At 38.2% G+C, this 23038-nt stretch overlaps 1 protein-coding gene across 3 annotated transcripts in view; it reads right to left on the bottom strand.

Moving 5' to 3' along the window:
- TRRAP (transformation/transcription domain associated protein) overlaps window positions 1-23038 on the bottom strand; it is a 75851-nt gene that overhangs the window by 7702 nt on the left and 45111 nt on the right. For all 3 annotated transcript variants that reach the window (XM_050980025.1, XM_050980024.1, XM_050980026.1), the window contains 14 exons: window positions 22700-22819; window positions 22121-22408; window positions 21429-21566; window positions 20932-21044; window positions 20285-20420; window positions 17785-17976; window positions 15710-15905; window positions 14842-15107; window positions 14040-14140; window positions 11672-11873; window positions 10413-10577; window positions 8380-8470; window positions 6716-6915; window positions 5706-5967 (listed from right to left, as the gene is read on the bottom strand). In XM_050980025.1, the coding sequence (XP_050835982.1) occupies window positions 5706-5967; window positions 6716-6915; window positions 8380-8470; window positions 10413-10577; window positions 11672-11873; window positions 14040-14140; window positions 14842-15107; window positions 15710-15905; window positions 17785-17976; window positions 20285-20420; window positions 20932-21044; window positions 21429-21566; window positions 22121-22408; window positions 22700-22819 (2470 nt within the window). The remainder of the gene's footprint in view (window positions 1-5705; window positions 5968-6715; window positions 6916-8379; window positions 8471-10412; window positions 10578-11671; window positions 11874-14039; window positions 14141-14841; window positions 15108-15709; window positions 15906-17784; window positions 17977-20284; window positions 20421-20931; window positions 21045-21428; window positions 21567-22120; window positions 22409-22699; window positions 22820-23038) is intronic.

The raw sequence follows: 23038 nt of genomic DNA, 5'->3' as shown, positions 1-23038 counted from the left end.
TTCAAGGTCAATATATGGACTTCAGAACATTATGCAAGTCATTCTGTGACAGAAATCACTGCAATCCTGAGCATTTTCTGGGCCACACCAACACCATCTTCCCAGCATTGCTCTCACTACAGTTTCAGACAAAGCAAATAAATAAATAAATGTCTTTGAATTCCCCAAAAGAGGGAAAATGAATAAACCACATACATGAAATGATGGCTCAGCACTTCAGTGCCACAACAATGAAAAATTAAACACACTTGGATAAGAAGACAAACTACTCTCTGTAAACCTCTTTAGTTATGGCATCCCAAACTATGCAAGTCAACCAACAGACTTAAATTTTTAACTCATCTTCACTCCCTAGAAGATGCCATTTTAAGCTCAACACGTCTCAAGTGAAAAAGCAATTGAAAAAAAAAAAACAGAATGACAATTCAGTATTTCTGAGATTTGCAGCTAGAGCAGAATGGAATCTTCAGTATTGTTCAACACAATGGAAAATTAAGTCTTAAAAATTAGTTTAAATTTTCTTTCAGAACCTTCATTTCAATATGTTATATATACTCAATATTTTCCTAAATTGACAAAAATACCAAAAACCAAATACACACGAGCACTGCTGAAAATCTGACCACATAAATATGCTAAAAGCATCTGCCTGCAAGTGTGCCAAGAGTGAATTAAATATGTGCACACAGCAATTACTGCATTATAAAAGCTTTTTCAACCACAATTAAACCACTCAAAACTCTGACTGTCTTTTACTCCTAAAACTTAAAATACTCATTTAACCAGCAGAGTTCCATTCTACACATACACTCTCCTAAGTTTTTTTCTTTAATCCAGGATTCTAATGCCAAAGAAAACAATGCACCTTAGGATTGCTTTAATTTTGGTGTTCTGTTACTTAAATAAATATCAGAGAACATATAATCCAACATATTTCACTGTGCATCCACAATAAACTGATATCCTGAAATCTTTCACTGAAAGACCTAAGTTTACCAGCCTAAAAGAGAACAAGAAAAAAAAAACCAGCTTATACAAAATCCTTTCCACTTCTGTAAGAAAAAAGTTTATAATGAAAAATACAGTTTCATATTTATGGATGTAATATTCTCTTTTCTTTTTCTGCCTGCTGTGGGCAGTGCATCTACTGCAATATCACTGTAAAACACTCTTATTAAAATCCCAAGCCTACCCTCTAGTGAGCAGTGGGAGTAAATCATTTCATCAAAGTGACAAAATTATTGCATCATTTATCTCCCGAATCTCTGAAGTGCAGGAAAGTACCCTCAAACTGCAACTAGTTTTTGTGCTAATGTGAATCAGCCAAGAGATAAAAACACACATCAATATATTTTCCTTACAAAAAAAAAGTCACGCAGTTCCCTACAAGAGCAGCTCTAGTTTGCTGAATGCCTATTTTAGGATTTTTGTTGTTCTTTTGTTTCCCAGTGGCAGATGGGAGACACAGCAAGTTCCATTAGTCTTTCTGCTGGTGTCACAGAGAGCCCCTGAGAAGAAAAATCACTTCAGCTGGAAGAAAGGGAAACACAGCACCAAACATTATTTGAGTACAAAGTCTCTCTGCTTTGCAGACATCTTAATCTACATCAACAGTGGCTCTGTTAAAAAAAAAAAAATCAAATCCATTTCTTCAGTATTTAGTACTGGAAAACACCTTTCTCCAGCTAACACACACTGGTCTGAAGCACCTCACTACTTGTACCTCCTATTTCTAAAAAGGATGGGAAGTTCTCCCCCTCCTCCTTAATGGGGATTTTCACAGAAGGCCATGGCACAGACTGCAGTGGAAGCAGTTTGCTCTCTCTTCTCAATGCTGCTGAAGTTTCTTGCCACTCTCAATGGAAGGAGAAATGGGGCACAATCTCCTCCCCAGTGAGACAGACCTAAAACAATTCTGATACCTCTAACACACTTGGATTGAAGGCTGTACCATCAGTCCTCAGGAAGAAACACCAAAAAACATACTCCAGGTAGCAAAATCAGAGTATCAAACCTTCTGATTCCCCCAGTCCCCTTGACCTACACAACATTACCATGGCATTAAGAACACAGAGAATAACTCCAAACTAAGATTCCAGAACTATATAAAAAAACCCTTCTGCTACACTGGAAGAAAATAGTTCTGATCAAAGGCAACAGGCTATTAATGCTTTTAGAGCAAGAAACAGTTCATTTGAAGATGTTTAAGATTATTCTGACCATAGGAAAAGCCTGACTCTATTAAAGGTTCACTTCTGAAGGATCTCCAGCTAAAAAGCCAATAACTAATCATGTAAAGTGTCCCTGAGGACTGAGTTGTAAGCTTAAGCTTCACAGAGCAGGACAATTCTTTATGCCCATGACACTGAAGAAGATCCAAGCATTCTCCAAAACTGAAGTCCTGTCTTGCTTTTGAAGATAATATTCAAACATTTATATACTCTACTTCCTAAAACTTCTTTTCTATCTCACAAGAACTTTTGGAAAAAAGCAATAAAGATGAAAAATCTCCATGAGAGGACAGCAGAAATATGGAGCAGAACTTCTGGTTTATCACTCAGCTCCAGAAAACCAAAACTGCATGTACCACACACCAAGGTCAAATACCATCCATCTCTATCTGGATTTCCTGGATAACATCCTGTTACCTAAAAATTACAATGGAAGCAAAGAAAGAGCTACCAAAGTACATTATGTTCACTCTTGAGCAAAAGGGAAAAAAAAAATCCTTAAAAAGGCTGCAAATGCACAGAGCCCTTCCCCCTCCTAACAGCTCAGAGCCACACTTGGGCTTCAAGAGCTTCCTCCTGACTACAGAGCCACCAGCACAGTGAAGGATCCATTGTGCTGGGGGACAAAGTCTCCAGGAAATTACCATGCCCTTCAAGGGGGTATTTTGGAGCTCTCCATTCATATTCAGCTTGAGAGGAGAGATGGTTGCAGAAAGAAGCTGATCCAAACTCTAAACTATCATCTGCCCACAAAAGGACAATTGAGGCAGCTTTTCTGCTGCTTTCACTGCTGAGAGAGCTCTCAAAGGGAGCATTTTTCAGCATTTTCTTTTCTTTGATGTCAAAAGGTTTAGCAGAAAAGGAAAGAACAAAGAACAGATGGTCAAAGAACTATGCATTTGAAGTTCGAGAAAAAAAATTCAAAGTAAAATTTGTTTTTATAATATAACATTAGGATAGATAAAGATGACCTATCACAGCTCCAACAGCCCAGACTGCTACAGACAAAGAATTCAGAATACAAGAAATGGTGTGAGAATCTCCAGTGGCTCCAAACAGGAATCAAAATACAACTCTGATGTTGATGGAAATGATTATGCAACCAAACCCTGCTGAAGGTGTCTATAAACTGTAGGTGTCAACATTAATCTGGGAATAATTGACAAAAAGTTTACTCCGTACAGCTCCTTAGCCTGAACACTTTTGAAATGAAAGGCCACCACTGTAATTATCTGTCCATCATCCAAATGCAACTGGTACTGAGAACAGGAAAAGCCAACATGAACATTGTGGTGTGACAGAAGGACATATCAGGCACATTCTACAACTGGATTCTTGTAATGTTAAAAAACTCAGTACAGCAATTACAGTCCTATTCAGTTATTTACATATATTTTACTGTTATTGTAAAATCAATAAAAAACTTATTTTCATTTTCTGCATAACAAGTTAGACTACAGAAATTATTAAGTATGCTGATTGGTTTAATTTCTTCTGTTTTCCCACATTTAGTTTGTCAATTTAGACACTGAATGTAATACATTAAAATAAAATCTAATCCAGCACTGAGTAAAAATAATTATGTGTATCCTGCAGACATTCATATTTCATCGTACTTGAAAAATAAAACACAAAATCTTCAAAAAAAAAGAAAGTAATTACTGTTACTTAACTGAAGTTTACTAAGAAACACTTTGCATTTGATGACTTTACATTACTTTTATGATCAGGCCTATGTCATACTTTGGTTTATACGTTGTTCCATATAATTCTTTAATTAAGAGAGAACATCTGAAAACCTTAACAGCCATTTATAGATCACAGAGATATGCAAAAAATAAAGACAGCATAAAAAATACTGGAAATCCTCTCCACTTTTTAACTAAAAGTTGTAACTGAATTGTAATTAAACTTTCTTAAATGTTTCTTTAGAGATGTTTTGAAATATTACTTCAGATATTGCAGACTGTAGTCTGGCATTCTATTTACTTTTTCTTTACACCTTGGAAACCCCATAGCTCTCTAATGCTCACAGGGAAGGAAGTAGGAGCTACTGTGACAGACCAAAAATAACTCAAACCCAACCAAGCATATCAACAACACTTACAGCAATAAATAAGTGGGTATACCACTGTTGCAATGGAAAGACTATAAACCATTATTAAAAATCAAAATTAAGTTCAAAGCTGTATTTAATGTAGAGCATTTTCAGCTGGAAGGGATCTACAACAACAATCCCCAGATCCCTGGTCCAGGGCTGCTCTCCTCTCCCCAGTTACACCTGTACCTGCCATTATTCCTCTGTTCTAGGTACAGAATCCAGCACTTGGACTGGTGAAATTTCACTCCATTAATCATTATCCAATGATTTTTTTTCCCCCCTGTACGCTCCCATTAAAGACACACAAAGTGTTTCTACTTCCATTTCCCTCCCTGTACACTTCATCCAGTAAAAATTTAATCACATGGTTCAGGACTTTCATTATCTGCTGTCATGCAACTGCTGTGCCTCAGAAAGGGCATCGTGCACAGCATGGCATGCACGAGAAATGTGGGTCACTTCTACAACTCACTTTCACAAGATTCCCATCAGCTTCCTTACTTTCACTATATTGTCAGCAAAATACTTGAAAAAACATCCCAAGTCTACTTGTCAAACACTCTCATCGATGTTTAAAGAAAAGCCAAGGAATTTATGCAAAACTCAAAATTCTGGCAACCCAAAACCCCGATGCCAATCAGTGTCACTTTGTCATGTATGAGCTTCGTGGCCTTAACACATTCCACCAAACAAATCAAGCTTCAACAAGCTTTTCTTAGAATCCAAATCAAGATCAGATACTCAAATATGTAACCACTGGTTAAGAGAAAATGAATGAAGCAAAAAAGCTACTTCCCTTAAGTATCTTTTTTATTAGATCTGATTAAAGTTATTGATTCGATTTACCAGTGATGTAAATTTGGGTAATAGAATTTTTATAATCTAGTTATCCAAAACACTAAAGTAATCTTACTCATCAGAACTAGGCTGTTTTGAAAGACTTCATATAAAATCATCAGTTTGGAGTTCTGGGGTGAAAACTTCATTAAATTCTGGCATCACAGAGAGACAGAGATCATTATTGTCCCTCACATACAGCCAGCAGTTCTGTTCAAATTGCAAAAACATTACACTGAAGTAATCTAATTTATCTTTAGACACATATGTGATCAAACCACAGTTTTCAATAACAGAAATACAACATATTTATTCTCTGGATTGATCCCTGTTTTCCACTTGAATTACATTTATTGCTGCACAAAAGACAGGAACAAAACTATTTCAGGTTTGCTGAATGACAGAAAAGTGCCATTTTCTAAATTTTATCTCAGGAAAGATATGGGAATAAAAAACCAGAAAGCCCTCACAGCTGAACTGTGGGGGGAAATTTTCTGGAGATTAAAAGCAACATTTAAAAAAATCTAAACATTTACCTGTTGTAAATTGGCCTTTTAACTTCTGGAACACAGGGTCTTGAGCTGTTGCCTGTGCTCTCCTAGCTAGTGACTCTGAGGCTGCACTAGAAAACATGGTGGACACATTAGAGACATTCTCAAGACCTACTCCAAAGGTGCTGACTAACTTCTTGACAAAATTCAGTGTATGAGGAGTGATTTTGGCATCTGAAACGGCTCCGCTTTTCTCAAAGGCAACGGAGTAGCACTTTGCCAAGCCCTGCTGCAGCTGTCTGAGCACCTAAGAATGAAAAACAGAAAAAACAAAATAGTCAGGAAGATCAGGCCTTCTGATTTGACACCAAATATTCATTCCCACTGCATTTCATACAGTATTATGCTTTTAGAAACTCTAAAACTCTACTCTCAAACTTCATCAGAGGGTCAATCAGAATGACAGCACAGAGTATCATTAGCTTTGCAAGCAAGCAAACTGAGCAGGGGAAATGCTGCCTCACAAAGGACAACTTGCTCTTTCAACAGCAGGTAACTTTTAGATTTCATATTTTGAGATATATGAAAAAAAAGGTGATGTGAGGAAACCTTCAAATAAACACTGTGCTAGGCAGACAGAACAGTAGTCCAACACTCTGAGAGGCAAGGAACAGCAGAGTGGCAGGTCCATCTGCTCTCTGTTGCAATGCAAATTTCAGGTAATAATCATCACCTGTTGCAGACCACCAGATCAGGAAGGAAACTGGTATCTCTGAGACTTAGTGTAAGAATATACATTTACAGTTAGTATGAGCAACAGCTTAAATCCTAGAGGTATTCATCACATTAACAGCTCTGCAAAACCCCTGTACTGCTTCCAGAAATAACCAAGATCCAACCTCCAATCAGAACAGTCAGCTCCACAAACATCAGATTACTAATCAGAACAAACAGTTATGCTTTGATGTTTAAAATTAATTCTGGGCAAATATTTTGCAGTTAACTTTCCTTTAGATGATCCATACATTCACTGAAGGTGCATTGAAGCCCAATACCTCCTCATGCCAATTCTCTCTGAACCAGACCATCTGATCCACAATGCCTTCCAGAGAGGACAGAAGGGTTGGATGCAATTCCCTCTGCATGTGCATGATCCTGCTGCATCTCCACATTGGGGCAGTGGCTCTGATGGGCCCAGGGTCTGAGGCTGAGTGGGACTGATTTCCAACTGAACTTGGCTGCTGTTGCCCTGAATCTGGAAAGTGAACATTAGAAAGGGAATAAGAATGACCTTTCATGAACTTGATATGTCTGTTTGAAATAAAATAAATTGTTCCAAGAATTGGCTTGAGATTACATTAAATATTAATTATGTATTCCATACTGAGTTTCAGAAAGAATTTTTTAAGAAAGAAAATTGGTTTTTTTTGAGAAAACTCTGCACCAAATGCTATTTAGTGGTACAGACTTCCCAACATTAAAGCAAAATAAACACTCCTCAAAAACACATAGGAGGTGTAGCTTTTACATCACTAACCTATACTCTAGAAGTAACAGACATTATTTCATATAGGATCAAACTATTTCAATTATGGGCAGGTTTTTCCCTCCCCTTTTGGGGAGACCTTTCACACATAACTTAAGAATAAATGTGTTGATGCTAACAACAGAAACTCTCATAGTCGGTATCTTTTAGCACAAACCATCTCTAGCATGACAACTCCATCAGACAGTGATGAAGCAGTTTTGTTTTATCAGATGACCCCCACTAATTCACACAACCCACCCACCCAGCAGTGGTTTTTGGCAGAACCTACAGGGAAATATTTTACTATTGCTGGAAAATAATAAATTATGAGGGTATGTGGGCATCTCCTCCTGCAAGAGTACCCAAACAAAAATAAAACATTATTTAATTAGTGCCCTTTCAAATTTTATACAGAAGTTCAGTGAACTAATTCCCAAATGGAAAGGGCAATTAAATGAACAATGCACTTTGTAATAAAGAACACAGAACTGAAATGAGAGTTCTTCAAGTAGCTCTCCCAGGATTCCAAGGAAATTATATGGGACAAAAGAACAACTAAATTCTGTGGAATCATTTGTCATAACTATTCCAGATGTGATTTGTTCTTGGGAAAGAGTTGTTGTACAAGTTGCTGAATGCTTTCCCCATCTCCCAAACATTTCTCAAGGCCAACATTGCTTTCACGAGCATTGAGATGCTCATTTGACTTGAAAATTCACCATAAGAAGTTATTATGGAGATACAATTTTTTCAAGTGTGACTCCTTTAAAAACAAACTAAATGTTGCATGGTTCATGCTGCCAATGAAAATCAGTCAAGAGAATCTTAAAAAACTGTGACATTCTGTATTTGTAAACCAAGTATTTTCTACTTCTCCACAAATTTATCAAGTAAAACACCTAGTAAAGACCATGTGATTCTCAATAATTAAGGTGATATGAGAATGAAAGAGATAGAATTCCTCTTGGTGAGTATTTTATACAAGAAAACTCGAGACAGCTCAAGCCATCTGCAGGTTTAACTCCACAGAAACAAATCAATGCAAGCAGAGCTTATCAAGAGTTTTCTTCCTTAGCCTTGCTCAGTTGGTATGTTTTCTAGAGAATCTGTTTTCCCTGTAGTATCCAGTGATACTTGACCTAACAATTAAGTTCCGAAGAGCCCAAACAATTCCATGAGGACCAAACTCACCGCTCTTGTAGCGCTCTCGCTGCTCTATCTTCAAGGTCAAATAGAGGGTCCTGATAGGGAAATAAACAGCCTGGGGGTAGACTCTTCCCACCTATTTGGAGATACACATTTCTCAGTTAAGGAATACTGACTACAGATCACATCAACACAGACTGATTCTCTTGTAAATGAGTCCAATTCAGGAATAATCAGCTCTTTGTGTTAAATAACAGCTTATGGAAATTAAAGATTCTTTCAGTAACAGGAACCCGAAGAGGATGAATTGGTAGCTCCCTGCACAGCACACACTGTTAAGACATTACCTAATTAGGGTTTCCAGATCATATTGCCTAATAAACCTGAAAGCAGCATAATGTCAGAGCTCCAGCTGGGCCAGCTCAAAGATCTTACTCATGTGCATAATGGAAGAAAAACAGACATAATGACAGCAGTTAGTCTTTAAATTAGGCCACAATTCCCAGCAAGCCCCACGATACTTGATAAGAAAGCCCATTAGAGAGTAACTTTACTCCACCTAATGTGGCACTTAATGTAAGGGGATACCAACTGCACCCAAAAATAAAACCGGGATTTTATGGCTTCCATTAAAAAAAACAACCCTAAAGAGATGTTGACATTCAGCATCCCATTTAAATCTGTAAATCTCAGTATCTATTAAAGGAAAGAAACCACATGCATACTACCTGCAATAGAGCAGATCTTAAGACATCATTTGAGGCTTCTTCAGCCACAATTTCACTAAATCATAGATCCTTTCTCCATCCAAATGGATATGGTAAGTGGTGGAAATAAAGCAATGGGATTGAAGCATTCAGTAATCTGATATTTCTGACAGATCACTAACCTGACACACACATGCTTCATGCTGTAACTCAAAAGTTATTTGAAGAGAATTGTGGAGTTTTAAAACAGTAACACAGAAAATGGTATTTTTGATTTCATACTTCTTCTATGTAGCTGAAGTTTAAAGGTAAGACAAACAGGAGTATCTGTGATATTTACAAGTCTAAGCTCCAACTAGTGTATGATTTCTGAGCAAACACTCACTTCAACAAATCTCAAACAGATCTCAACAAATAAAGTGTCTACAAAGAGCTGAAATGAGTATTTTCTGCCAGAAGACAGTAGAGCACACTGGTGTTGCCAGACAATACCAGCCACCCAAGTTTGCCTTAACTACTTTGGCATCTTAGGCTGCTTGGCAGCATGGCCTCTTCAAAGTTACATTTTAATTTTCTGAAGAGGGAGGGAAGGGAACATGAGTACTTCTGGACATATAGACACATCCAGAGCTGTGTACACCCATGCCAACAGATATGGACATTCTCTAGCTACAAAAACTCACATTTTTAGAGGTCTGAAAGAGCAAAGACAGGGGACAGGGTAAGAGGAGCTCGGTCTCACAGGATCATAGAATACCCTGAACTGGAAGGGACCTGCAGGGTCAGAAATTCCGTATCACAAAAACCAAGAGGGGAGGGAAAGAAAGGAGTTCTGTGAGGAATTCGCACAAGTTGTCCATGCCAGTTTCCAGGAAACAGGGGAGCAGTGCAGGCCTGGAATTCAGGTATTGTGGGAGCTTCCCATGGCCACCTGTGCATTAATGACACTTCACAACTGTTTTACATCAACCTGAATGAACAAACACCAAAACACTTCCAGACAGAGTTTGCCCTTTAGCTACTAAAGCTAACTATTCTTTACTCCTACATTACAAGCATTTTTAGCTATGTATTTTATGTGTTCTATATTATTCACAAAAATACATTAAATAGAATTCCAGAGGGAGAGCCATAATGCCTTATATAAATAAGGATACAATTTCACTGGATTTAATCTCAGTAAGTAAAACTCACTCTGAATTTTAAAATATCCTGCTTAAAGGCAGAAATTACCATTTTTAACACATCAACAGTTGCAAACAATACCATTTTTAAAGTTTGGCATTTTTGTAATTTGCTTTAAAGAATACTCATGTGTCACCTCACAAATGAAGATTACAGACAGAAAGGAATTAGAGATTATCTCTGTACCTGACTGATGAGGTTGAGGAGGAGTTTGCCCTCTGAGCCAACCAGGCACGTCAGCAGCTGTGGGATCCAGGCCAGCCACTGGATGGGAGGGACACCAATACAATATTTGTCCACTGCATCTGCCAAGGTGTTCTTATCATCATCAAAACTCAGCAGCCAAAGAACCTAGGAGAGAATTTCAAGAGGCTCTCTCAGTGCTTAAATTTAAGCCACATCAATCATTATGATGCACAAAAGCAGAGATATTTTATTAATGACTTTGGAGTCCTTGAAAGTGTTAAAGCTGCCTCACAGATAAGAGCTTACATTCATTGTGCCTGGCCAATGCTGTTTTTCCCTCAGAGGTAATATTTAAAGGATGTAAAAAATAAATATAAGTGTATTCCTTACTATGAAATAAGAAAAGAGGAAATGAACATGACCGCATTCCAGAAATTCTTTGGGATTTTGGCTGGGGATAAAAATTTAGGCAATTTTATAGAACCTAAATAAAATATACAACTCCAATAAATGAACCTTGATACAAGAACATGATTATTTCTCTGGGTATTCTTAACTATTTTAACTGTCCACCCCCAGTTTAAATTAAATGTAAATATATTAAGCATTGCCTAAAAATCATTAACTATTATGCAACCAGACAGGGAGAATAATAAACTTCAGAGTGCTGTTGAGGCCACCTTTAATCTCAGACAACATTTTCTGTGTTTGTTTTATGGTCAGAACAGATTGTCTTCCCTGGTCTGGTACAATTTCTTCATTTTCTTCATGAGAGAGATTAAATATCCCCAAACCGAGAAACATACAAAACAAATAGCTTTTTTTGGCCAAAATTTTGCTGAATATCAGAGTAAAACTGTACAAAAAATGCTTATCTGGAATAAAATGCAATACTTAGGTAAACATCAATATTATTTATCCATAGTAATGATAACCAGACCTCAAACTATGTTACTTTTTAAAGCACCAAAGGATGCCTTTTTGCAAGTACTGCACCACACTATGTAGTAGAAATGCTGGATGTGATCTGTCCTTTTCCTCCTACAGAAAGGTTCCACATCTAAAGGAAAACCCGGACATCCTACTGACATAAAAACCCCAAAATGAGTTATGAGCAACCACACACAGCCCCTCCATCTAAATGAAAGCTTTCCCTCAGTAACCCTTCCTCTGACTGCAAAAACTTGAGCACTGAACATCATCCCAGCCCTTCCCAAGGGGGTGAAGCTCTGATCCTTTTTTAAGCCCCCAGACCTCACCTTTGCTAAGTATTTCCTGGACTTGCTCTCATTCTGGTGGCGACAGGCGTGCAGGTAGCAGGTGATGGCAGACACCCCCAGGTGGAGCTGCCTCTCCTTCACAAAGATGTTCTCCAGGTAATCCCCCCACATGGCCCATGCCTTCACCAGCACATCATGCATCTGCACAGCTGCAGAAAAAGCTTTGTTTGCTTCTTCAGACCTGCATGGTGACAAGTAGGAACATGACTTTTATATAATTTAGTAACTGCTAGTTTAAGTCAGATTTCTGATAGGGGAAGGAATTCGTTTCTTAATATTCAGTGACACTTTTGTTAAGTTCTCTAATAAGGTCCCTTACAACTGTTTTGTCATTGCTTTCCTTGCAGTTCAGCACCAATAAAAGTAAATGCTTCATCATGAAAACAGTCTCATAAGTGTTAAAAATCTCACATACTCCCTTAAAAAAAAGAAAAAAAACTCCCAGTGCACTGCAGTGGAAACCCAAGCAGTGAAACTGGAAGAAAGAAGAGCAAATGATAACACAAGGGGAGTGAAGCAAAATCATTTAAACATGCTGCTCCACTGGGCAAAATAAGAGTAAAGCAACATCAGGAAGATATTATTTAAGTTATCTTTTAGAGGAATGCATTTTACTTAACTCCTTTTCCAGAGAAGTCATGAAAAATTTTACACTCAGCATTTTCTGGAAACAGTCAGCTCCTCATCCTCACAGCTGTAAAAGTTTCTTTTGTTCAACAGGAAAAGTGAAGGAATTTGAAGGTTAATCACACAGTTCTGGGTGATTAAACCAAAAGATTATTTGTTTGTTACTTCTGAGGTTTTCTCCAGGTTTCCTCAAGTATCACAAGGCCAAAATTTGGCATGATTCACCCCAATATATATACAGCCCTTGAATCTATGTTACTTCTTAGGCATAAAAACAGAGGATGAGAAAACTCACATGAGCATTATCAAAATGAAGAAATTTAAAGTTTTTCAAGACTCTTTATTAACAGAAAGGGCTTCACATCTCCCTTGCAGAATAAGCATTGAAATAACCAATATCAAAGTAACACGATGCTTGTTTGACTCATTTTTTTAAAATTACTTGTAATGTATTTAACATAACAATATTAGCTTGGGGGATTGTAATACTAAATTAAAATGACCATCTACTGAGGCATAACTCTAAAAAGGAAAAGAGCTTTGTCTGTCATGAGTTAGTTTTTGTGCTACATTAATGCCTTTCAGCAGCTCCCTGCAGCCTGGATGAAGGTTTGAAGAAAACCAACCCAGCAGAAGCCTGATGGATGACTTTGTATTACTATTGCTCCTTTATAAAAAAGGAACTTCTCTGTCCGTTTTCCTTTCTCCCACCCTACAATCCATCACTCCTGACACCTGAGGTGGCTTTTTTTAAATGGTTTCTATCACCTTGCCCAGCCAATGGGCAGCACAGGAGGATGCAGGAGCAGAGGTGACCTTTAACTTCAGTTTCGTTGACACACAGGTAATCAATCAGCAGTCCCTTTTTCAGGTTCAACACTGCCACTGGTCCTAATTGAAACCTTCCTAAATTCCTGAGCTCAGCTGCAGTGCTAAAAAATGCTTGTGTGGTTTTTGGTGAGATTAAGAAACTGTAAGTATATCAGAACCATGTTTTTAAGCAGAAAACTTTATCCATTTTATCCTGAAGGAACAGACAATTCTCTGCAAAAATTTTTAAAAATTTAACAATATGGGGAAGGCACACTTCTTCTCCTTACATCTCAATTACAATTAAGCCAGTGACCATATAAAAGCCCACTGTACTTTCCATCCAAGTAATTGCATTCTGCCTATTTAAAATTCTCTCTTGTATCCACAGAAGAAGATATTCATCATTTCCTGACTTGAATTGCTATGTGGGGTTGCAGTGTACAGCTTGAGACCTGATGGATTTCATTCTATAAGTGGCCACAATGCAGTGGTAAAGGAATTATTCCACCCACATGTAACACATAACAAAATTGTCATTAAATCCCATGCCCACTAAGTGCTCTTGAAATCTGAAGGGGTCTTTTTGGCATCACCAAACAAAATTTGACTGATGAGATATTTATTTATTGAATTAAAGAGAGATCTTCCTCAGAACAGTAAAATGCTTGTCAGTGCAAAGCAAAACCATTACTACTTCTGTCCTAAAGGCTTCAATATAGGACCAATCATTACATCTCCAAACTGCAAAGGAACTCTCACGGATACTTTTACTTTCTTACACAGCAGTGAGAAATTTTTGGCTGGTATAAAGACATGGAATGGCTTTTCTGCTCAAATACTGTGTTGAATACTTCAGCTGCATTTTTTTCAGATGTGTGCTAGTGCCTCTTGCAGCCAGCATACTCACTTGTTAATCTGTGCCAAGAACATCCCCTTTAAAGCATAAAACTCTGCAGTCATCTCCTTGGTGAAGTACTTCAGATTGGTTGATTCAATAACTTCAAGACCCTGTTAAATAAGCCTTAGTGAGAAAAGTCTTTTAAAAGAGAAGGCTTTGTTAAATGAAAGTGCTACAAAACAACAGCCAAAATATTCCCTTGAAATTTAAATAGCATGACTTTCAAATATTTCATTTTCATTTTAAAAATACAGACTGACAATTTTAAGTTTTCACTGGCCTATGCAAACCAAATACTACAGACAACATTTAGCAGGTTATCTTCCCACCTTGTTGATGTTATACTTATGTTATATTACAAGGTTCATTTGCTGGTCAACCACGTGGCAGTGGGTTTTGCCTGAAATCACACTTTTTCCTTTCCAATACATACAATTTTTACTTCAGGTTGACAGCATCCATCACTCATGAGTCAGACACTCGCTGTTGCTTTTTCTCATTACAAATAATGCCATTTTCAAAGTCTTTCCATCTATCCATCTTGTAAGATTTAAATAAATGCACTCCCACTTTACTTCTGGGTCAGCTAATTTTTAATATATTCACAGTATCCAGTTCACAGAGGACATTAACTGCTTTGGACTGCCAGCATGACTCAAAACAACACTCCCTGCAGGGTATAACATGGCCAAGGCAACTCAGCCCCTGCTCTGGATACAGGCAGCTTGCTTAGATCAATGCATCTGATGGCTCGTGGGGTTACAGGACCCAACGAGTCCCAACAACAGCTCCAGGAACAAAGCTGCCCTACCTGCATGCACTCATTTTTGCCCATGACTCCAGCCAGCTGCAGGTAGCACTTGACCTGCTGCCGGATCTTCTGGAAGCAGTCCACGATGGGCACGGTGGGGATGGTGTGGATGCGGCTCAGGATGTCCAGGGCCACGTTGACCAGCCCCTGCTTGCGCGCGATCTTCCCGTACTGGATGATGGCCGAGGCCGAGGCGTGGACGCCCAGCATGGCGTTGTTGGAGCTGGGGTCGTGCTGGGAGCTGTTCTCATAGGCAGTCACAATGGCTGGGAAGGCAAGGTGAAATGTTTGACACACAGAGAGCAGCACCTTACACAGCAACACACATGACTTAAGATAATCAAACATTTCAATGAAAGTTGAATAAAAACTACAATTCACACAAAACAAGCCACAAGGAACTGATGTGTTTGTAGCATTTGCATTTTCTGAAAAATCCCTTCACCCAGGATTTTTCTCCTGGGAAGCTGAGAAGCCTCAGAGAAAAGGGAAACAATTCTTATCTCACTTGCTTCTCCTGTGTTGTGCTCATGTGGAATGTGTCGGAGATTGTTTCATTGGATTCTGCTGTGAGTTGTTTTGACTCATTGGCCAATCAGGGCCAAGCTGTGTTGGGACTCTTTCCAGAGTCACAAGTTTTCTTTACTATCTTTTTAGCATTCTGTAAGTATCCTTTCTGTATTCTTTAGTATAGTATAGTATAGTATTTTAATATAATATAGTACCATAAAATAATAAATTAGCCTTCTGAGAACATGGAGTCAGATTCACCATTCCTCCCTTCCACAGGGATCCCTGCAAACATAAATACAACAAATGTTGTCTGAAAAATTCTATGATGAATGCATGCTGGACCAGGCAGACTTACCCTGGTAATGATGCTGTCTCCACATGAAAATGCTGCTCCAGTGGGATAAATCATCTGACACAATAGGTAACCTGTTCCTCCAAGTCTTGACAACAGTCTTCATATCATGTAAGCTGTTGTTCCTCCCCAGATTAGTTGGTTGCAGTCCTGCGTTTATTTGGGCTGCTTCCTGAAGTTCAATTATTTGCTGTGCTGCCTAGAAGACATAATCAATACAAATAAGGAACAAACAGAAGATGGCAGCAGTCTCAAATCCACTAAAAGCAGCAGACAGTTTGTTAAAACTTCAACCACCTGAAGAAAAGGCCCACAAACTTTAATGGAATTTAATTACCTGTAGTACAATAAAGGCAGTGTAGTATTCTCTAAGCTACCACTTGGCAGATAACAGTTGTATTCACTGTTAATCAACCAAATGAGATAACTATTTGAGAAAAAAAAAAAAGGCAGTCCAAATTTATAGAGTGAAATCTCTTGAAACAAAATAAATTAAAGTAATATTTTCCTACAATCATCTCAGTATCAGCTCTCACAATAGCTTAACCTTCATCCTACACCCATTCATCACATAAATTTAATTTTCTCATGGGTATTTAATCACATACTATCTGATATCTTAAAAAAAAGTAATTACTTCAGTGCAAATTCGAGGCTGCATTTATACCTCTGTCAGTCACTGACTAATTTATCATTTCTTCATGAGGGAAATATACATACTAGATTGTTGTAAAAGCTTGTTTTAATTGATATCTGAAAGCAGCTAAATATTTTATTTAGTAATATTAATCTTTTCCTGCTGCAGATGCTGCCATTCTTAAGCAGGGGAGGGGGACAATTTGAAATATGGGTGGAATCTTAGCAGGAAGGAATTACATTCGTTGGGAAGCCATCTAATGGTATTGTGTGAGCTCACAAATTGTACCTATTTACTTGATAACTTCTTCTGAATATGGAGAAAACTTCCATATTCATTCACTTTATCTGATGCATCAATTTATATTATAAAATTTCAAAGGCATGAGCTGCTGTGTGAGCTCTACCCACAGGAGCAATCATTCCATAGAGGTCCCTTTGTATATGGTGTAGATTGGTTATGAATCACAGACACAGAGTGAACCTACTGATCTTAAACAGAATCACAGAGGCCTCTGCATCAAAGAGAACTCAAAGCAAAGTCCTCTGCACTTCCACAGACAGGGCTCAGTGTCACATCTCTGAGCAATGGCCCATCAAGAAATCATCCCTCTTATAAAAACTGAGATATTCCACAATTTCTCCCCTGGAGATAAAAGGCTCCCTCCACAGGAACAAGAGCTTTGTCAGGGATATATTTATAGGGTGTCTAAACAGGGACAAAGCCTAAATGTCAAATGAAAGGCATGTTTTGCCTAAATCCCACACTACCAAGGCCAGCACGATCCTGCCTTGGCCCCACTTCCACACTGGTTCCATGCAGATCAGAGAAGACAAGGTTCATTTTCAAGAATCTTCTGAAAGTAACTCTAGGCCAAATCAAAATTTTTAAATATGGATTTAGGCATCTACTTCTGTTTGATGATACTTGTCAATAAAACATCTACTTTCAAAAATTCTTCTCTTGCAGTTGAAAATTAATTATTTACATGATTAAATCCAAGAGAAAACAACAGGGTGTTGACATTTTATACATTTCAAAAGGAAAGAGAAATCCATTTTTGTTATGGTAAAATGTGTGTGAAAGTTTCAAAGGACACAGCCATTCTTTTTTCACCATGTAAAACATGTTATTTCATTTCACTGAATAGTTAAACTAAATATTCCATATAATCACAGTTGTGCCAGGTGCTCCCCATAAATATTTCTGGAGATCTGAAAAAAGGTGGGTTTAATCATTAACAAGGTCTTCCTGATAAGCAACAAGTACTGTGAAGAAACAGAAACACACATCCTGCAACTTCGAACAAAAATACCACGATGCAAAAACTATCAGCACTATATATATATATTATAAACACTAAAATATTTCATACTTGCAGCTACTGAAAGTTCTGAGACCTGCTGCTGGAGGTAACTGGAGGTAAGAGCTCTGTTGTTACCTGGAGCAGGGGGGTGTGGACGTGGGACACGACGTGGGGCAGGCGCCGCCACTCGCGGATGGCCAGGCTGCTCGCCATCTCCACCAGGCGCTCGATGAAGTTCAGCTGCTGCTCCTCGGGGTGGCAGATGGCCAGGTACCCCCTGTACATGTTCACCTTCCAGGCCATCTCCTTTGGACAACTCAGCTCCACCTGGTCATGGAATAGGAAAAACATCCATTAAAGATCATTCCTACTCAAACAGTTGATTTTTTTTAAGCTTTCTTAAATAAACAGCTTTGATGTTTTAAAAATTATCTCATTTCTTAAAAACATCTGATTGAAGTATTAACATTTATGTCACTAGAAGAGTTTCAGCTCTCCCAAAGTTACTGGCAAGGGCAGGCTAGCACATGAATTGCCAATTCAGCACAAGAGAAGTGCCCATGCCCAAGCTGCTGCTGGGGTATTTTTACACTGACAACTGTAATGCATCTCAGAGAGCTGAGCCAGCCCAAAGCAGCCCTGCCCCAGGAGCAAGAAGCTCACAGCAAACAATTCACCCTGCACAAAGTCAGGAGATGCTTCTCAGCAGATAACACACACTTTGTCTGAAATGCTTCAGGGGCTCCAGAACATGTAATGGCAACTTCTCACCTAAAAGGATCCTGTGCCTATCTGTCCCACATCATGCAGCATTGTACTCCCTGTCTGCTCTAGGGCACTGCTAAGGTTATGAAAATAAAGTTGATATTTTTTCAAGTAATGAAAACCAACTTCTCATTTATGTTAAAGTAATTCCTGAGCACAGGTGCAAAGTCAGGTAACAGTGCTAAAATAATTTTAAACCATTTCCTCGGAATTCTGGACCAGTAGAAATATGGCAACTAAAGCCAGCAAAGCATTTGAATTGTGCAGCACCTAAATTCTGTGAGCACTTTACAGCAAACTCGCACTGAGCCAGTGCTCACTAGCTGACACTGCAGGCCTTTAATCTACAACTTTCTCACCTCTTTTTCCTCCACTTTACAACAAGATCTTTATGGTTTGATGTGCAGCACAGAAATCCCCCTGCATTATCCTCCTGCTGATAAACTGTGTGGTGACCATTACAATTGTTATTCCTGTTATCCTCAACTGACTTTTACGCCTGAGCCAGCAAAGAGAAAGTGCCAGGTAGCATCCTTACACTTACACAGTGAAAATAATCTCCTTCTTTATTATGTTATCTACTGGATCATTAAACACAATGGCAGTGTGAGCAAATGAAAATGAGTCTTGGGTCCTATCAAAGGCTACTTGCTGTTTTAATAGCTCAGCTTTAATGGATAGATTATTAAAAATCTTTCACAAAGATTTACGAAAACTGATAGATATTTGCCATTGTCTCTGGCCTCTCTTGTGAATCAACCATAGAACTTGACAAAAAACAGCCACATTAAAGAATATCAATAAAATTGGAGTAGTGAGGTACAGCAGCACAGAATCAATTATTCTTTCAGATCCCAATATTTATGCAAACGTGTGCTGACACTTCTACAAGAACCTGAGTAGAGTCACAAAGGCTCCATTTATGGCTTCAGCAGCATCTTCTACTCAGTCATAAAATAAATGTCTCATTACTGAAAATACCTCATTTAAATACAACTGCAGCTACAGCATATCAGCACTTACTCAGGGTTGTCACTTCCACTCAACTTACAATTGTCCAAAACCAGAAGCTGTCAGATATGATCTATTTCATTCTCTTCAAGCCCAAAGCTTATGATATTCTGTACAATATAGTTCTTATTTTAGGCTTTAAAGGTTTCTCAAATATTTCTATACTTAGGCTCTGAAGTTGCATATTTAAATAGGACACAGAATACTAAGTGTTATAAGAACAAAAGAAATTAATTAAAATGTAAATAGTACCCATAAGACAGTTTTTGTTGCATGTGCAGTTTGCTGCTTAGACATTTGGCTTCACATTGTATTTTAAATATGTACTTCGCCCTTTTATCGCAAATTCTGGCAATTTCAGTATTGCCCCACTGTATACAACAGTGCATGAAAGATCTGCAATCTCATTTCCACCTGTGATTTAATACACTATTCTCACTTTATAGATTTCAGTTGTACCTCTGGTTAATGTTTCTATATTAACTCATCAGATGAACGACTCTACCTACCATGAACAGAGAACATATTTCCTTAAAATTAAAACAAAAAAGAAAAAACCAACCTAAGAAAAACCAAATCAAAACACAACCCCCCTCCATGTTTTCCATCTTCTTTAAATTAGTGACACCATATACAACACCTTAAAAAAAATTCCAGACAATCTATTGGCAACTCCAACAGAAGTCTGCCATTGGCCCCAACAAGTTCAAGATGTCCATGCAGCATGGCAGTTTACAGCAGCCTCAAGAACAATAACCACCAGCTTATTCTCATGGGATGGTTGCTAAAACAGTCACAATGAAGATACCCAAGCAGGATGAAGAGAAACTAAACATGAGCACAAAAAGCCCTCACTCACCTGCACCAGAGCCTCCTTCATAGCAATCCAGTTTGAGACCCTCCACGCACACTTCAGCACCAGGTAAGGATTTATGTGACCTTTGGACTGGCCATATTCTGTCAAAGGCTCCCACTGGTTCAACTCTTTTGAGCAACTAAGAAAATTAAATGCAGCGTCAATTTTGTTACCAAAAAAACTCCAAAAATTTCAATAAAAGTGACAATAAATGTTTGTGTATCAGAATATTATCTGCGTATTTGTTTGCCTACAGACAGCTTTGCAAGCACTGCAGAAGTTTTATCCAGATGGGAAGACTTTTTTTTCATTTATTTATTATCAGTTATAATACAAAAATCTGTGAACAGGGAAGAGCTGCATTTTGTGTCTCCCAGAACAACCATTTTCAATAGGAAAAACAAATTTTAGCTCCAGTCTGTTTCCACCAATAGCAAATTACATTTTTACAGCAATTCAGGCATATCACTTCTGAGGCTCTGTTAAGGGAATACAAAATAGCTTTTTTTATTCCCTTAAGTTTTCCCTGTATCTGAGCTAAGTCTTGAGGTAAGTTTACTCTCATAACTAATGCTTTAAACCAAGAGCAGGGTATTTTGCTTCTATTGCAGGGTAAAAATACTTGTTCCACATCAGCTTCCAAGTCTTACCGAATCCAGTGGTCTTCCCAGAGCTGGTACTCAGGGAAGATGGAAGGGGAAGCGTTGCTCCTTTCATGCTCTTTTTTAGCCTTCTCCATTGCTTTTTCATAAGTTTCTTGTGCCTAAAGAAAATCCAACCATTTCAGGTTTCCATCTGCTATGTACACAATAACTCAATATTCTTTTATTTTTAAGAACAAGTGATAAGAAAGCCTTCATAGACTTGAAAAAAAAAAAGTCAAGTGTGTTAAATTCATTCCTGAATATAGCTGTTATTTGACAGCTTGACAAATGTCATGAAAATCTGATGGGTGTGCACTAAAGTTTCATCTTACCTCAGTATTTAAAGGCCTCAAACTCCTACTGTAGACAGCAGAGAAGCCATGACACTTTCCATTTTAGAAGACTGAAGTTAATAATTAATATTCAGAGGTTTTTCCTGCTGACCAGAATATTTATCCTGACAGTAGAACTACTCAAATAATTTCTAAAAATCAAGACTGTACCTGTTCAAAAAAGCCATGCTGTTCATAGGCAATGGCTGTTGCTGTCTCTGGGAATTTGCAGCGTTTCTGCCACAGCCCAGCCCACATATCCTCCTCTTGTAACAAAGAGTAGAGCTCAGCAAGGGAATCCAGGATTTCCTGCAAGGTTAAGGACACATATTTCTCCACAGTTAAGCTGTCTTTATAAAGCACAGTAGGTAGCAAACCCCATGTTCTACAATGAGGCAAGCTGAGAGACATGGAAACAGAGAAGGGCTTATAAAACTTACTAAAAGTCTCTTTAAAACTCTACAAGGCAAGAAATTAGTAAGAACCATGTACTGAAAACAACACTGCATGACAAAAACATCCTAAGGCTTGTACACTGACTCTTGCCTGTCTTCCCCAACACAACTGATCAAATCATAAAAAACCAACAAAATTTTTCAACAAGCCAATAATACAATAGGATAAGAGGAAACAGCTTCAAGTTGCACCAGGGGAGGTTTAGATTTGTTATGAAAAATGTCTTTACTGAAAAGGTTGTAAAGCACTGGAACAGGCTGCCCAGGATAATGCTAGAGTCACTGTCCTTGGAGGTATTTAAAATACATGCAAAATGTGACACCGGGGACATGGTTTAGTGGAGGACTTGTCAGTGTCAGATTTTTCTCTTCATATTTCACAAGGTATTTCAACAAATATAACACTACCTGTTGAGGAGGAGTTATGCTTTCCTGCTCATAAAATTCTGTTGTCTGTTTAGGCTTAATCTGCAGACTGAGTCCTTTTTCAAAGGCTTGATGTTCCAGCATGAGTGTAGAACGAAACCAGAGGTTGTGAGTTTTCCCCAAGTACTTCAGGACACAAGGTCTGATGGGAATGGGAGGAACACACTGTGACATTGCTTCCACAAAGCAGTTCAGGGCACTTGGCTGGCAATCCCGCTGCACCTGATGGCTTCCACTGCACAAGAAAGGGCTTATTTCACCTGCTAGAGCCTAGAAGAAAAAACATCATCTTATCTGTCTATTCAGATCCTTCAATTAGATAAACCAGATTTAACATCTCTTTAGAGGAATACAACCCTTCAATGAGTACATTTCTCTTTGTAAAATTAAAGGCCCTATTTCTCTCAAAAGATGTATTGATACAGGTACACAGCATTCAACAGGCTGAGAATGGCAAATATCTCAAAGCTAGTGAACAAAGTCACCGCACAAACACATTTTCCTGGAACAGCAGTCATTTACAAAGAGGAATCTGCAAATGGGGGAGAGAGAGGTTCTCACATGTTGCTGTCTGTCAGACAAGATTTTCCAAAGTCGTGAAAATAGCTGTATCCAAGTCTTCTCTGCCAAAGGTGTAGAAATGTGACATAACTGAACAAAGGCACTCAGCAATGCTCCCGTCTGGAAACAGACAGATGTACAGAAATAGGAAAATACAATTAATCCTGTGGCAAAACAATTCAGTTATACAGTTGTTTCAGTAATACTAATGTCTTTTCAACAAAAATTTAATCCTATTTTCATGTTGATCAAGACTCTGATTCATTACTGCAACTATCAAAAAAACAGAGAGGGGAAAAAGGGAAGATGTTGATCATCTTGGTAATAGGAATAATCAGG

This window comes from Serinus canaria, chromosome 14, assembly GCF_022539315.1.
Source record: "Serinus canaria isolate serCan28SL12 chromosome 14, serCan2020, whole genome shotgun sequence".
NCBI classification, from domain to species: Eukaryota; Metazoa; Chordata; class Aves; order Passeriformes; family Fringillidae; genus Serinus; species Serinus canaria.
This window is presented reverse-complemented; position numbering and strand designations above follow the sequence as displayed.